This window comes from Papaver somniferum, chromosome 2, assembly GCF_003573695.1.
Source record: "Papaver somniferum cultivar HN1 chromosome 2, ASM357369v1, whole genome shotgun sequence".
Taxonomy (NCBI): domain Eukaryota; kingdom Viridiplantae; phylum Streptophyta; class Magnoliopsida; order Ranunculales; family Papaveraceae; genus Papaver; species Papaver somniferum.
Genome location: NC_039359.1, coordinates 216,077,395 through 216,094,965, shown reverse-complemented (window position 1 = coordinate 216,094,965; position 17,571 = coordinate 216,077,395). Strand labels below are relative to the sequence as shown.

Here is a 17,571-nt window from a genome sequence, read left to right as displayed (position 1 = left end):
TGGAAGAGTGGAACAAGTTCGATTGCTCTTCAATCTTAGGATACGACAGTTTGAAAGATCTGGATCCATCCAGGTAAGCATGCTTTCGATGTTAATGGCTTCAAATGTTATTTTATTTTTTTTGATGGAAAGTTGTCCTCATTAAAATAGTTTGTTTTCTTATAGTTTTCCAGAGCTGCGGAGGCAACATTGGTATTATAGGGAAGGCTATTAATCAATGACATGGTTGTACATATGTATATGCATAATGTTGTGGGTCGATTTACTGTTTATCATTTGAGTATATTTTATATTAACTTTCTCTAGAACCTACTCCCAATAGATACAAAAAAAAAGTTTAAATCGATTGCAACTTCATCTTTTCAAGAAAAAAAATAAGTTCATTACTCACATGTTTTTGGACAGATTTTCCCTTTAGAAAACCAACCGATTTTTAAAAGAATAATATAATATTTTCGCCGAACAAGATTAGGAAGTAGCTAGATAGTGAAATAACCCAAATAGAAAGAGACACTTACTCATCATGATTGATGTTTTGATAATAAAAGTTAGACTCATAACTCTAGAGAAATAACTATGCAAATTTCATTGAGGTCATAAAATTTTGTGGATTATTTCCTTTTAGAGTTGTCCAAGATCCTAATGCTGAAGGGAGATTGTTCTCGATACACATGCATTGTAATCTGTACTTGAAGTATCAGTTCTCTACACTCTACTTTTTTAAAAAAGAACTAATGTCCAACACTTGCGTTCCAACCTAAAATCAATTTTTTACTCCTTTCGTCTCTAAATATGTAAGTATTTTTCTATTTTCTAAATTCTTAGAGATAAAAGGAAAATTATGATTTTTCATTTATTTTCATCTATACCCTTATGTTTAATGATCGGAGAAATTTTGAAGCGACGGGTTTCTTAAACTTGTGAACAAAAATTTGTAAATTCTTAAAAGATACAACGAGTACCTGTCAAATTATATACATTTATTAAAGTACAATTTAAGAACACCAATTATTTAAATAGACTAGTTTAAATTATATATGTAAGCACAAGCGCTATGGATACTCTGAAAAAGCGGGGGTATAACAACCACACCCAAGGCAATATGTATGAACTAACTACAATATAATTCCGAGAGAAACAACTTATAAAGCGAACTCAACCAAGAAATATATCAAAGAGTTATATCTCAATTTCTCAATACAATATGCAATCGAACAGATAGAAATCTGTGAGCCCGATTGATATGAAAATAACTTGAACGATACCAAAGATCAATTTTCAAGTGCCAATCAATTCTAAAACAAGGCCGGATTAACGAGGAAACCACAAATGCAGTAAAACCCCGGAACCTAGTCCAGATTTGAACACCATATTGTATTAAGCCGCTACAAACATTAGCCTACTACAAGTTAACTTCGGACTGGAATGTAGTTGAGCCCTAACCAAGTCTCACACCGTTTAAGGTACAGTCGCGTTCTTTACGTCTCTAGAACCACGCCTGACTCTGATCACTTGATTCCTTTAGTTTATCTCACCCACAACTAAGAGTTGCTACGACCCAAAGTCGAAGACTTATAAACAAATCTGTCTCCCACAGCTAAGTCTATTCTGATAGATAAATCTGTCTCCCAGAGAAGTACCTATGAAGTTTTGTTCCGTCTTTTGATAAATCAAAGTGAACAACCAATTGATAATCCAGTCTTATACTCCCGAAGAGCAGCCTAGAAATATCAGTCACCCCACAATAACTTAACTATATGATAGTAGAAGAAGTTATTGTGGAATCACAAAGAATGAGACGAAGAGATTTGTGATTACTTTTTATATCTTACCTATCGGAGATAAATCTCGAGCAAATAATAGAGAAGATAGTACTCAATACGATAGAACAAGTAAGATCAGAATAAGCAACTACAGAGAAAATAGTTGGATCTGGGTTCACGAATCCCAAATATAGTCTTCAAGTCGTTAACCTATAATGATTTTGGAAAAATCTAGGTTAAAGGAGAATCGACTCTAGACGCAACTAGGACACAGAAAAGTGTCGGGATTAGGTTTTCCATTTGCTAGAGTTCTCCCTTATATAGTATTTCAAATCAGGGTTTGCTTACGATCAAAGCTAAGATAACTTAGTAACAAAGCAATCAATATTCACTGTTAGATGAAAAACTGATTTAAGATTCGAGCTAAGTTTTCTTTAAACCAAAGTAATATCTCTCCACTATTAGATGGTCTTAGCTTGTTACACACAAATGAAATATACCTTCATTTAGATATGGGTAACAATACCTAAACGTGTATATTGAGTTGGCTCAATAAAAGTTAACTGAAGTTAGCCATATGAACACTTTTGTCTTAACCTCATTCATCTAACATATCTAGATCAACTATGATGATCAATCAATCATCAAAGATAATCAAATGAATTTAATTGTGTTTCAAATAGAGTTGTTCAATTGTTCACTATCTCATAGAAATAAATATGAACAAACTAAAACAAAATCAAATTGATTCGTAATTGTACAAAATACTTATATAAGAATCAATTCATGAATATTAAGCCACGGTTTGCAAAGATTGCATTCCTTAATTTATAAATGTATTTGTTCATGAGTATGAGAACCATTCTTAAGCGATTTTAGAACTTTAACCACTAAGTTTGCAAACCAGTACGTAAACTATAGTTTCCGGACTTTGGTCTTGTCCATCCATTTGCAAATGGTTATGGAAACAGCCGTCCCAGACCCAACTCAGGTAGAAACGTTCGTATACTGGTATGCAAACAAGGTTTTCAGACTTTAACAATTAAAATCGTTCACATACTAGGTATGCACACAAGGTCCCCGGACCTGAATCATACCAAAACAATTTGCATATTAGGTACGCATACTGTGTTGTATCCAGACAAAGGTTTTTTTTTAAACTCCCATTTCAATCATTGAAACATCCTTAGAAGACGACAATGGATGTCTCACACAAACCATTAGCTTATAAGTAATTTTCAAGTGATCGAATGATCAATAATAAACTTTCCACGTCGACATAAAATGATTGTCTCACACAAATCATGTAAGATGTTTCAAGGCAATTTCCACATGATCATCTTTTGAATTATTATTTAGTTTCCAACAAATAAATTATTTCTAACTAAAATAGTCAAGTATAATGATGAACGTGGCTAAACCGAAAAGCTTCCAACACATATTTTGAGAAATAGATAAGCGAGTTAAACTCGTCTCGAAATATCAAATGTGTATAATATAAAAATCTGTATAGCTATACGACTTAATGATCTCATTAGGAGATATAATAAAATAGACTTCTGAGTGATAGATAAGTTTTAGTCTCCATATACCTTTTGTTGATGAAGTTCCTCCAAGATCTCCTCAGTACATCTTCATCTTCAATCGATGAACGACGTGAAGTCTAAAGCTCAATTACACATTCTATCCTAATCCGAGACATAACTATAAGTAGACTAGAAATCAAGACTTATAGTTTTGATCAACTAAACTTGAGAAACAAGCTTGGGATAGCAACACTTACGAGTTCGACCGAGCAGTGCTCTAACATACTCAAACACTGTCATGTCGGCTTATCCATGACAAAGAAAACATCATGGTGATTGGAAAGGGTTCAGTAGTCTTGGATGACTAAAGGTTGTATCCTAAAAGAGATACAACCATTTTGGTTTGCAGTAAATGGTAATCTATTTGCTGGAGTACTAATTCTTCTTTTTCTTTTCTTTTTTGAAGCAATAACTAACCTCTTCTTTCGGGCAATGGCTTACTGTTGTTATAATGATAATAACTTCCATGATGACAATCACCAATTATTTTTAATTTTTGTTTGTTTGACATTATATACCGTTAACAAAGCTAAGAAGGGTATCTCTGATTAGGAATTTTTTATCCGGTGAAAACCAATATTCCGATGTACCTGGCAAGGAAACATGGAAGTAGCTAGCATTACACTCTGAAAGATAAATGCTGATACAATTGTTTTGATAAGATATCTAAAACAACAAGTATATGACTATTTTAAGTGAAAAATACTATAACCCCCTACTATATGGGTTGAATATAGAGAAGCCCCACAAAATGGATCCTTCTCTGTCAACTCCATTATTTCACATTTTGATATTTCTAGGCCCATAACTTTAGAATTCAGGGCCTGTAAATAAAAAATTTACTTCATAATACCAAAACAGCCCTTTAGTATATATAGTTATAAAACTAGGCGTAGATTTCATTTTTGGTTTCTTTTTCTTTTTCAGTTTCTCTCTCTAATTTTCTTTAGCGCTCTCTCTCGGATGAAGAACCAGTCCGAGAAACAATTCCTAATCGAAATTCTCAATGAAAAAATGATTTCGAAACTTAGATCTAAGATTTTGCAAACAAATATCCTGATTATCCAAACAAAAATTCTACATCAACATCACTTTCTCTCTCTGGTTTTTGCTCCGAAGAGTATTAAGGTTTTCAGTTTCAGATCGTCAACGTCGTAGTTTAACGGAGAAGAAGAAAACGAGTTTAGCTTCATCGATTTTCAGATGACGATGCTTATGGATCTCCGTTGATGATTTTGATTGAATAGCTCAATGAACTAATCGATTGAAATAAATAGATTTGATCTACGTCGATTAAATATGGATTTTTCAGTTGATTCGAAGATATCTCAGGAATTGATTTAATCGATTTTTGTTCAATGGATTTACAGATCTGAATGATTTGGTTCAAATTTATTTAACAACTGATCATCAATCTACGAATTCTCAATTGATTCTAGTTTGTTGTTTCAAAGCTACTCCATGTTAGGTTTTCTGATTTGAAGTTGTTGTTGTTTCTTTTGATTTCTGAGATCAAGAAGAATCATCACTGTTTCGGAAGAATAGCAACAGAATCAAGGTACAATTTGTTTTTTAGTTGTTGTTGTTGTTAGTAATTATTCTCGTTTCGATTTTAGTTTCATTCTCGATTTCAATTTTGATTTAGTTTTATCACAATCTAATTTCCTATGGGAACCAATCTTGATCTGTTTTTGATAATTTAATTTTTGTTTTGTTCATTTTGATTAGGTGATTTTCAGTTGGGTTGAAGAATAATTTAGGAGTATGTGGATTCAATTTTATAAATCAGGTATGTATAGCTGGATTTAGGAATATGTGTTTTCATATGAACTCAATTTGTATTTAAGATCTGTCAAAGTGGTTTAATTAGTATTTGATTGAGAGTAATATTTATTTTTGTTTCAATTGATGTTTGTAGGTAGGAGGACTAGCAGTACCTAATCACATGACATGTTATTCTGGTCTCGGTGGTGCACTCAGTTTTATTATGTACAGTTTTTCCTAACCCTTCAACTGTCTATGAACTAATAGTAGTGGAGAATACAAATTTTTTATCTCCTATGTTTAGTTAATACTGGACGTGGACTTGTAATGCTTTCAATTTGATATAAATATATGTGAAAATCATCATTGCTTTAGTTGCTAGAAGAAACTACTTCGTGCATCGTTGATTTGCGTATAATATGTTTATATCTGTGATTCATATTCCTAAGAAATGCTGAACTTTAGCAACTGTTGAACAATGCTTGTCAGACGCGGGCTTAGAAATGTTATTTAAGCAATTGTGAAAAGATGTGTAATGTTATTTAAGAAATGTTTTTGTTTCATTGAAAGATTTAGGAGAGAGGTCTGAAATAAAGAAGAAAGTGATATGAAGACACTGATTGGTAAGTTTGATGGAGCAACTGCACAAACAACATAATACGTTGATCTATGATCATGGAGTGGGTATGTAACTTCTAGATGTGTAACTTCTAGTTACACAAGTTAAATAGATGTGTAATTTTTAGTTACACATGCTAATTAGATGTGTAACTTCTAGTTACACAACCTGAATAGGTGTGTAATTTGTAGTTACACAACCTGAATAGGTGTGTAATTTGTAGTTACACATGCTAATTAGATGTGTAACTTTTACTTACACATACTGATTTTGATGTAGTTTTTTAGAGCAGTTTTATCTTGATTTCAAATTTGTTAACTTTTGCTTGTTGACCAAAATCTGAACTTACTTTTTATTCTTGAATGATTATTTCAGCTTGTATTTCTAGCTCAGCTACTTCATTCCCCTCTTACAATAGTGATGGTGGTGGATCTTACGTGATCTGTTAAGGTATTGAACCTTAATTCTTTTTATCAGTTCTTCACTGCTTGTTATTTCATGATTGCAGACCTTTTTTATACAAATAATCAATTTTTGATTGGTGAAAATATGGGATTTTACTTGTATAGTTATCTTTCTTCTGCTCATGCTTTTCCTTCTTTCATATAATGATGTTGCCATGTTTCTTAGATTGTTGAATCAAATCTTGGATTTTACTTACTATACAGAATGAGCACTGTTATAACAATTATGGTCAAATATTTTACTATATAGAAGGGTATACATGTTTGTGCATCGACACGGCGACTGACATGGTAAACACAGGTTCAATAAAGTTAGGGTTAGGTTCATGTTATGAACATTCTTATGTTTTGTGATTTCTCCTGTTAGCTAGTTCGATCTAACTAGGCTGCAAAAATGTCAAAATTCGGAAATCGTGTAACTGCTAGTTACACATGCCAATTGGATGTGTAACTGCGAGTTACACATGCCAATTGAATGTGTAACTGCTGGTTACATGTGGTAATTATATGTGTAAAACTTAAGATTTGTATATCTTATGTCATGCATTCATATTTTTTTATGTTCTAGTCTGATACTGGAATACCAGTCAGTCTTTCCATGCATAAATATTGATTTATCCATCTTTTTACAGGTTACCCTCTCTGAGCAGATGAGTTAGGAGGTATGATTGCGTAAGACTTGAGATGACAGAGAAGAATATGATGATCAATTGGTGTTTTGGATTGGTGTGTCAATCTGCAGGTGTTGATTATTAATATTACCCTCAATTACACTAGATAGATGCATGTGTAACTCTCAATTACACTAGATATATGCATATGTAACTCTCGATTACACTAGACAGATGCATGTGTAAATTCTAGTTACACATGCTAAAAAATTGTTGTAAATGAATATTAAAGTAATACATGTATTTTTTTTTATGTACTCTTTTTTATGTCTATTTTTTGCATATATATACAAGTGTAACTTTGCATTACACATGCCATAAGGATGTGTAACTTCTGGATACACATGTCATATGCATATGTAACTTATGTTTACACATTCGCACTATACTTTAATAATTTCGGCCTAGATTTAATAATTTTGGGCCTAGATTTAAATTTTATTTAATTATGGGTTTGGCAATATTCATAAGGGTATCAAGGTCTTTTAATAATTCGGGGTCTAGATTTAAACTTCTTTTAATTAAGGGCCTCATATTATGGGTTATCCATGGGTGGAGCCTGAACCTAATTTTCCCCTATTTTAAAGGAATTGTGCATGTTCATTCAGAGGAACCAGATGTAAATCTCCAACAACAGTAGCTGAGAAGCGGGTAGAGGCCACGACTATACTAGATGCTATTGAGTGGGCAATTATTAGGGAGTTCATAAGGTTTCATCCACAGATTGGTAATTAAAATCTCGTGGAAGTCGAAAAATTAACTTTTTTCGAAGCAAAACTATTTTGTTTCTGATTTCTGCTCCTGAAAAAACAGAAATCCGTAACAATATTGTATCCAAATGTACCATTAGCAAACACCATGCCAATTCCAAAATCATAAACAAAAACAATTGATACAACAATTTGCTTCACAAAAAATTAATTTTTTATTTTAAAAAGTCAATCCGTTATTATCCGAACAAGTCACTGTAGAGTGGAGACCGCCTCAACCTGTGGAGCCCAATTTTCTTTCCGAACACAAAAGTAACTGCCAGGTGTCACTGTTTAATAGTTGGATTGTTCATTTTAAATCACTTTTATCTGAATTTTGTCGTTACAACAAGACAAAGACTCAGTCCTAGGCGTTTTTTTTTATTATTTTCTTTTGTAAATCTCCATATTATAAATTTCACTTCCTCTTTCCCAAACAATCCCAATTTTGATCGACTTTAGTTTCTAGGGTTTTTACGCAACCAAGGGATAATCCCATTTTTCATTCACTTTGATTTTAGAATTTCATCCTCCTCGTCTTCTTCGTGACTCTGCGAAAGTTGAACCGCCTAACATGGAGGACGCTGCTGATTGGAGAACACATGTTCAACCTGATTCTCGACAGAGAATTGTCACTAAGATGTAAGTATTCATCATTATCTGTTGTTTGTTTGTTCTTTTTTTTTTTTTTTTTTTTTTTCCGATTTTGGTATTGATCACTTCTTATTTAGATTCAACTTATTGCGTTTGATTCCCGTAGATTGGAAACACTGGAGAGACAAGTTCCAATTTCTGGACCAGACGTATTGGCAGAACTTAATAAAGTTGCTGTAAGATTGGAGGACATAATATTCACTATTGCTACCAGTCAGGTATAGTATTTGATTTCAATTCGACCTTGTCATTGTGTTACTTTACTAATTTTGTCTGTTGATGAGTGAGCATGATTTTCCCATGTCATTTCGTGTGCGATTTGATATCTTAACCTTTTACCCGGAACAATCTTGATATATGGAGTGCGCATGACAAAATTCATTGAGTTATTTGGAACTCAAGGAATGAAAGGTATATGTGTTCTGCTGTTATAAAATTTGTGTGAGAACCTAATTGCTTATAACCACTTGCTTTTAGATCCGTGCTTCTCTGGTTCTTAATTTCATTTGGTTCTCACTCCAGGAAGCACTTTATTACCTGAAAGACCTGAGTAGGAGTAGCTATATTGCAAGGGGTTTCTTGCAAGAGTTTGCCGGATAAGCCAATTTTGAATATACATTCTGTTTGGTATGCCTGTTTTTATTAAACTTCTTGGAAAGATCTGAATGCAGATGGCCGATCTAAAAGCTTTCTTGCATATGATAAGTCAACTGAATTGTTACGCTTTTGATATGTCCTCGTATTAATTGGTTCCGATGAGTTCAAAGGACTCAAACTTAACTGTGTAACTCAGCACCATCTTCACCGCCATTCTAATTTCTGACTAGTAGTTCGTTTTTCCATTATAGAATGATCTGACTTTTCGCTATGAGCTCCATGGTCTGTCACTCTGTTGGTAGTAATTTTGTATTTGTATTGCTTTACTAGTTTTATCTACTAATGAGTGAGCATGAGTTTCCCATTTTCTTCACCATTGGTTCGTCAGAATAAGCAGAATTTTTATCACTTTCCATCTAGTAGAAGTTAAATGTCTTGATTTGGTGTTTTAATTATTTGGATTGACAACTAATTTTTGGGGTTACATAAACTAGAATCTAGTAAGGACCATAGGATCATTTGATACAAGTGCTCAAGATTCATGCCATTCTTGTCAGAGTGCTCTTTTGCAGTTCACTAATACTCTAATTTTCGATTTGCTATTAGCAAATTTTCTGGCGTAATTCACGTGATTGTCAAGTACACGTCATTTCTTGTCCTATTTGATGTCATTACCCTTTACATAGAACAATCCTGATTAATGGAGCGCACATGACATTTCATGTGCATAGCTTGCTGAACTTATCTGGTTATTTGGAACTGAAGGAATGAAATGTATCTGGGTTCTGCTGTTACAACACTTGTCTGAGAACCTCAATTGCTGAGAACCACTTATTTTTAGATCAGTGCTTCTCTGGTTCTCAATTCCATCGAGTTTGCACTCCAGAATATACATTATTACCCGAAAGACATGAGTTGGAGTATCTCTATTCTGAGGGATTGCTTGCGAGAGTTTGCCTGATATGCCAATGTTAAGTTTACATTCTGTTTGGTAAGCCTTTCCCTGTTTTTGTTAGACTTCATGGAAAGATCTGAATGTGGATGGTCGATCTAAAAGCTTTTTAGCTAAATATGATAATCAACTGAATTGTTACCCTTTTGGTATGTCCTCGGGTTGCTTCCAATGAGTGCAAAAGACACACACTTGACTGTAATTCAGCACCATCTTCACCGCCGTTCTGACATCTGATTAGTAATTCGTTTTCCCATTACAGCTATGATCTAACGTTTCGCTATGAGCTCCATGGTCTGTCACTCTGTTGGGAGTAATGTATTTTTGTATTGCTTTACTAGTTTGTCTACTGATGAGTGAGCATGATTATCCCATTTCTTCACCGTTAATTCGTCAGAATAAGCAGAGTTTTTCTCACTTTCCATCGAGTAGAAGTCAAATTTCTAGCGCTTATTTGGTGTTTTAATTATTTTGATTGACAGCTAAGTTTTGGTGTTTTAATTAAGGACTGTAGGATCATTTGATACAAGTGCTCAAGATTCAAGCCATTGTTGTAGTGCTCTTTTGCGGTGCACTAATAATTGGATTTTTAATTTGTTATTGGCCAATCTTCTGGTGTAATTAACGTGATTGTCAACTACACATGTCATTTCTTTTCCTAATTGATATGATAACCTTTTACATAGAGCGCACATGACATTTCATGTGCATAGCTTGCTTAACTCATCGAGTTATTTGGAACTGAAGGAATGAAAGGTATCTGTGTTCTGCTGTTAGAAAACTTATCTGAGAACCTCAACTGTGCGGAACCACTTATTTTTGGATCAGTACTTCTCTGGTTCTCATTGTCTATGAGTTCTCAGAAAGCAATTTATTACCTGAAAGACTTCAGTAGGAGTAGCTAAATTGTAGGGGGTTGCTTGCCAGAGTTTGCCTGATTAGCCAATGTTAAATATACATTCTATGTGGCATGCCTTCCCCTGTTTTTTTTTTTTTTTTTTGAACTTCGTGGAAATATCTTACTGCAGATGGTCGACCTCTAAGCGTTAGCTAAATATGATAGTCAACTGAATTGTTACCGTTTTGGTATGTCCTCGTATCAATCGGTTTGGATGAGTTCGAAGGATACACACATAACTGTGTAACCCGGCACCATTTTCATTGCCGTTCTAACTTTTGACTAGTAGACTTTTCGCTATGACGAAATCTCCTTATCCTTCTCCCTCTCTCTCCAAACCAGAATCTTTAGCTGTGGCTTGTAGCAAAATCATGTCTTTTTTGTTAGGAAGCTCCATGGTCTGTCACTCTGTCAGTAGTGTTTGATTCTGCACATCCTTGTTTAGTTTACATAAATAATTTTGACCCCCCTATTGTGCCACTATCCTCTGGGTCATAGATCGTTGATTTTGCCACTTTACATTCTGGAAGGTATAAGTTCTAAGCAGTTTCAGGTTGATAAGTTGTTTTCAGAGGAACAAATGATGTACTAAAAGAGCAGAATCATGTAATAAATATCCTTTAGATGGCCTCTACATAGAAAAATGATCTTCCGTTGAGAACAGGGTAAAGATTAGGTGCATCTTGTGTAAATCATCGTTATTAAAATCTGTTTATCATCTCTGCATCATATATTATTTTTTGTCAGTATTCTTTGGTTATATTTTGCTAAATAATCTTTCTTTATACATGCAGCACTCGTGGAATCTAACTAAATTAAATTTGTAAATTCAGACGGATTATCTTCAAAAAATATCTTTGAAGATGCTGGCAATGGAGACAAAATCTCAAACAAATGAAGTTGCTAATTCTTTTCCCTTAAATACTGGTGGTGGTAGCCAAAATCCTCAAGATCCAGGTAAGAGTTTCCAAGCTAGAAAGATTGCTAGTACAAAATATTCTTTTGATGTTAAAATATATCCTGTCAGGAATTTGTTGATGCTTTTCTTTCCGTCATTATACCAAAATAGCGTCTCACAAGATGCAGTCTGACCAAGTGTGCTACCCAGGTCAGTCACAAATTCCTTTAGCGAACCAGTATGAAGCACGGCAGCAGCTATTATCCCAGAACATTCAGAATAATATCGGAAATTCTGGAATCCATGAACCTCTAGCATTGTCATCTGCATTGCCTTCTGGGGCCAGTCTCACTCAGTCCTCGATGCCCAATGCTGTTAATCAGGGATCCAACATACAGTCTGGAATGACACAGAATTCTTCTGGAAATCTAGTTGGTCAAGGAGGTGTAGCATCGAATATGTTTGCTAACTTAACAACCCAGATGCAAGGATGGCAGCTTCCACAACAGACCGGTTCTCAACAACAGCAGTTTTGGTATCAGCAACAACAGTTGCAACAACACCTTTTGAAGCTGGACCCTCCTCCTCCTCCGCAGCAGCTACTGGGAAACATTCCATTCTCCATTATGCAGGCACACATACAGCAACAACAGCAGCTAACTCGATTGCAATCTACTCAACAACCTCATATGCAAATGTCATCTGGTCTTCAGCCAAGCCCGTCCATACTTCAACAGACTCAGCACTCTGTGATGCAATTGTCTTCAGGTCTTCAACAGAACCTGCAATCTGCCGCTGCACAGTCCACACCAAATGGTCTTCAACAACATCCATTGAGTGTCCTCAGGCAACCACATCAACGGTATCAACAGTTCATGCAGCAACAAGCTCCAGTTCTGCATCAGCAACAGCATTCGGTTTTTCCTTCACAGCAGCATCCGCAGCAGAAAATAAATGCCCCAAACTTGCAACAGCAGCATTTAGTTGGGCAACAAAATGTATCCAATATGCTGCAACAACAGCAGCAGCAGCAACAGGGATCGCTAAACCAACAGAATAATATTGCAAATATGCAACAACATTTGCTTGGAAAAAATATCCCTCATCAGCAGCAGCTAGGTCAACAAAGTAACGTGTCAGGGTTACAGAAGCAGCAACAGCAGCTAATGCATACCATACATCAGCAAAAGGGAAAGGTGCAACAACAACAAAATGCACAGGTATCAACAAATATGTTACAAATCCAAGGGAAACAAGCACAAACTCAACCAGCACAACAACAACTTATGTCTCAGCATCCATCTCAAACAACGCAAATGCATCAGCAACTGCGATTGCAGTACCAGCCAGATTCATTACAAAGGAATATGCAACAAACGATTCTGACATCTGGTGGCTCGATGCTTAGCCATCAAAGTTTATTGGACCAGAAGCAAGTGTTTCATTCACAAATACCACCTCCAGAGGCCTCATCAAGTATGTCATTTTGGTCGAAAAATCCACATTACATTGCTTTCCTTTGGGTTCTTTCTTCTGTCAAACTTTTCAGCTTTAAGAATTTTAACTACAATTATTACTTTCTGCTAGCTTTCTTTCCTCTATTTCAGGTCTGTCTTTTTTTTTTTTTTTTTTTTACTGTAGAAGAATGACAGGCTAGTAGTCTAATGAGTTGTCATTTCTGGTTTTCTTTTAGTGTCAATAGATGCAGCAATAACCGGAAATGCAACCACAACAGAAAATGCTGTCTACGTGCAGGAGGAAGTTTATCAGACTGTATAGTTCTCGTCACCTCTTTTAGCTTTCTTTATATTTTCTTTTCTTTTTAATATTATTTGCATGTGAGCCGCAAATCATGCCATCAAAGCTTTCATCAGTTGACAAAATTAGCTGAGTTGCGAAAAAAGTACCATCTTGGCCGAGCCAACTACGTTCTTAACCATTTTTTTTTTTTTTTGATTGTAGATTAGGTCCATGAGAGAAAAATACTTACCAGGTCTTAGTGGCATGCACCAGAAGATCTCTCAAAAATGCCAACAGGTTAGTTTTGGTTTTTCTTTCTGCGTGCACCTTACTAAAAATCACAGTTCTCTTAACTTGCAACATTTCTCATTCTTTTATCGAGTAATCGCGCTTGATAACTGTTTGTTTCTTCTTTTGCCATGTGGTAGCATGATTCTCTTCCACAACCACCAAAGTCTGAACAAATTGAGAGGCTCAAAATTTTCAAGGACATGTTGGACAAGATGATGAGGTTCTTGAATCTTCCTAAAACTAGTGCGATACCTAGTTTGAAGGATAAGCTGCCTTTGTATGAGAAACAAATCTTGAATTTCCTGAGCTCGAATCGTGCATGGAATCCTGGTCCACTGCAGCAACAAATTCAGCCAACTGTTGTCCTTCCGCTCTCTATACAGCAACAACAGCAGCAGCAGCAACATCAACAACTGCAGCAGCAGCAACATCAACAACTGCAGCAGCAGCAGCAGCAGCAACTTCCCTCAAGTATGTCATTTTGGTCGAGAAATCCACTTTTTCTGCTTTATTGATTTAGATGCAATTATTTGTTGCCTTCCTTGCCTCTTTCAGTTCTGTCTTTTCTTTTCCTTTCTTTTAGATACAAGTATGGCAGACTAGTAGTCTAATTGGTTATCATTGCCTGTTTTTCTTTTAGCGTCAATAGATGCAGCAATAACAGGGAATGCAGTCGACCCGCAAGAGGAAGTTTGTCAGACTGTATAGTTCTAATCACCCCTTTTATCTTACATTAAGTTTTCTTTTCTGTAAAATGTCATTTGCATCCCAGACGTGTCAAATCTTAGCCATTAGAGCTTTTGTTGGTTTACAAGATTAGCTGAGTTGTGAAAAACATACCATCCTGACCAAATCAAACCACATTCTTAACCATTTAATTTTGTTATAATTGTAGATCAAGTCCATGAGAGAAAAATACTTGCCGGGTCTTAGTGACATGCACCAGAAGATCTCTCAAAAATGCCAACAGGTTACGATTTTGTTTTTCTTTCTGTTAACTTATTAAAAACCACAGTTCTTTTAACTTAACTCATTTTTTCATTTGGTAATCGTGCTTGATAAATATTCTTTTCTCCTTTTCTCATGCGGTAGCATGATTCTCTTCCACATCCACCAGAGTCTGAACAACTTGAGAGGCTCAGAACTTACAAGAACATGTTGGACAGGATGATAGGGTTCCTGAACCTTCCCAAAAGTAGTATGATACCTAGTTTGAAGGATAAGCTGTCTTTTTATGAGAAACAGATCTTGAATATTCTGAACTCGAACCCCCCGAGGAAATCTGGTGCACTGCAGCAACAAATTCAGCCAACTGGTGGCCACTCACTCTCTATACAGCAACAACAACAGCAGCAGCAGCAACGTCAACTGCAACAACAACAGCAGCAACAACAGCAAGAAGAGGAGCAGCCACAACAACAACAACTGCAGCAACAAAACCAGCAGCAGCAACAACATCAGCAGCAGCAGACACAATCTCAAAATCCTCTGCGGCAGCAGTATGAAAACCAGATGAACTCCCATATGCAACCAACGATCCTGCAAAATTCTGTATTATCTACGCAACCAACTGCTGTGACAAGCATGAATGGTTCCTTGACTCCAAACCATGTAGGTGTTTCAACGTCACAATCTAACCTGCTAAATTCTTTGCAACCTGGCTCTACTATGATGTCGGGCCAAGGAAACGGTTCCAGTTCATTGCAACTGGTTTGTGTGGGTTCCACCCTTCAATACCAAAGCGCTGGAAATGCACTCCAACAGGGAAACTTGAACACTATGTCACAAAATACTGTTAATGGATTACAGAATAATGTTAATTCCCTTCAGATGAACCCAGACATGCTTCAACAACATCCACATCTGAACCAACAACTTCAGCAACAGCAGCGCCAGATGCATAATCAGGAGCAGCAACAGTTCCAGCAGTTGGTGCACCAGTCTCAAAAGCCACAGCGATCTGCTCAATTGCAGGGGCATCAAATATCACAGCTTCAGCAGATGAGGGAGGATTTGAAATTTAGACAGGGAATGGGTTACAAAGAAGGAATGTCTGAGCAACACCTTGCTGCTGCTGGCCTTTGGGCACCATACAACCATCAAGTAAAGCTTGGTTCTTCATTTCCTATATCTTCCCCTCAAATGCTTTCAGTGGCATCCCCACAACTTTCTCAGCATTCACCACAAATTGACCAGCAAAGCCTTTCATCATTCCTTACAACAACAGGAACACCTCTGCAACCTGCAAACCCACCCTTAATTGTCCCTTCTCCTTCTACACCCCTGGCTCCTTCTCTAATACCTGGGGATCCCGAGAAACAGACTTCTGGTGTTTCCTCTCTGTCAAATGCAGGAAATGTTGGGGAGGCACATAGTACTGCTTCACTTGGTCAAGTGCAATCTCTTGCTATCGACACTCCTGGGATATCAGCCTCCCCCTTGCTGGCGGAGTTGACTTGCCCAGATGGTAATCAGGTCACATCCTCCACAATCACTAAGCCAAGTACTACAGAGCAGCCTTTAGAGTGCTTATTGAAAGAGGTATGCTGTTTCTTATCCTCATTATAAGTTATCGTCTGGTTCGATTTTCTGATCGTTTTTAGGTTGGCAATTAAGCACACTTCAAAATTCCATAATGCTAATAATATTGACAATTAGATGTGGCTTTAATATGTGATGTTAAATGACAAAATCAGAAATCGATTTTATGTTGGGAGTTTGCTTATTTTTGTTAATCGGTTGGAATATTTATGTAGTCTTACACTAATACATTTGAAAGTATACCACAGCTTGAGAAAAAAAAGAAGCTTATTACCAGTAAGGATCAGAATAGCCATTAGTAATATCACATGTCATCCAATTAGAATTAGACGTAATCGTTGCTTATCGTTTAACATCAATGTGCATCTTCATCTTTGCTCAGGTAAAATCCATGTCTCCTAAAGCATTTAGTGCTTCCGCCAGTGACTTTGGGTCAGTCATTAGTATGATCGACAGGATAGCTGGATCTGCACCAGGTATTGGATCAAAAGCTTCTGTGGGTGAGGATTTGGTTACTATGACAGAATCTCATATACAAGCAAGGAATTTCGTTCAACAAGATGGAAGCTCAGCAACAAAGAAAATGAAGCGTCACACAACTGCAGTTCCCTTGAATGCCATGTCATCAGCTGGCAGTGTGAACGATAGTTTCAAGCAGGTAGTCACTATTGAATTGTCTGATGTTGAGTCAACTGCGACCTCTAGGATGAAAAAACCTCGAGTTGAGGTATGACGTTTGACATGATATTCATCTAATGGTACAGCCTTAAGATTGATGTAAGAGAAACAATATGGGAATCCATTTTCGTTCCATTTTTATATGAAAGAGGAAGGTACATCTGCAGTTCCATTTTCGTTCCTTGAATTGATAATTTTTGCACATTGAAGCACTCACTCCCACAGCCCAATAGAAAGTACCCATACATGTAGTAAGATTTTTCTTTTCTTCAAAAAGTAGCCCACCGAGACCAGTACTTGCGTTGCGGTTCCCACTGCATTTTTCTTGAACGGTTTTTTGGGGACCATGGTTATTTTGGGGGACCATGGTTTTATTTTGGGTAAAGAATTAGAAGTAAATCTAGGTTACCCCTTATCTAGATATTTATATTAATACCTAAATTACCCTCTTGATTAATTTTTTGGTAATGATTAGTTAGTGTTCGTGTTAATAATAGTTAGCGTAGTGATTAGTAAAATGATTAAGCAGAATTATTGAGAGAGTAAAGTTGGAAAAGATGAAGAAGGAAAACATGAAAAACAAAGGATTTTACCAACCACAACCGAAGGAAGAGTATTTGGGTACCCAGGTATGTTTCAAACTTAGATAATGTTGGTTGAATTGTTCCAAATTTTCAAAAAACTGTAAATTTTTAGGGTAGATTTG

At 36.0% G+C, this 17,571-nt stretch overlaps 1 protein-coding gene and 1 long non-coding RNA gene across 4 annotated transcripts; both read left to right on the top strand.

Moving 5' to 3' along the window:
* Positions 1 to 4,808: 4,808 nt before the first annotated feature.
* Positions 4,809 to 5,350, top strand: LOC113350504. The gene is made up of 3 exons (XR_003360900.1): positions 4,809 to 4,907; positions 5,078 to 5,138; positions 5,268 to 5,350. It is a non-coding gene; the product is annotated as an uncharacterized LOC113350504 (long non-coding RNA).
* Positions 5,351 to 8,013: 2,663 nt separating this feature from the next.
* LOC113350501 (mediator of RNA polymerase II transcription subunit 15a-like) lies at positions 8,014 to 17,041 on the top strand. 3 transcript variants are annotated; one of them, XM_026594648.1, is made up of 11 exons: positions 8,014 to 8,258; positions 8,377 to 8,488; positions 11,551 to 11,674; positions 11,826 to 13,091; positions 13,309 to 13,388; positions 13,578 to 13,652; positions 13,784 to 14,117; positions 14,287 to 14,348; positions 14,542 to 14,616; positions 14,739 to 16,187; positions 16,570 to 17,041. In XM_026594648.1, the coding sequence occupies exons 1-11, from the start codon at positions 8,191 to 8,193 to the stop codon at positions 16,918 to 16,920; spliced, it is 3,996 nt and encodes a 1,331-aa protein (XP_026450433.1). In that variant the 5' UTR covers positions 8,014 to 8,190; the 3' UTR covers positions 16,921 to 17,041. The 3 variants fall into 3 exon arrangements, with proteins under 3 accessions (XP_026450433.1, XP_026450435.1, XP_026450434.1); XM_026594649.1 differs by lacking the exon at positions 8,014 to 8,258 and having other exon boundaries at positions 11,512 to 11,674; XM_026594650.1 differs by lacking the exons at positions 13,784 to 14,117; positions 14,287 to 14,348; positions 14,542 to 14,616.
* The last annotated feature ends 530 nt before the right edge of the window (positions 17,042 to 17,571 follow it).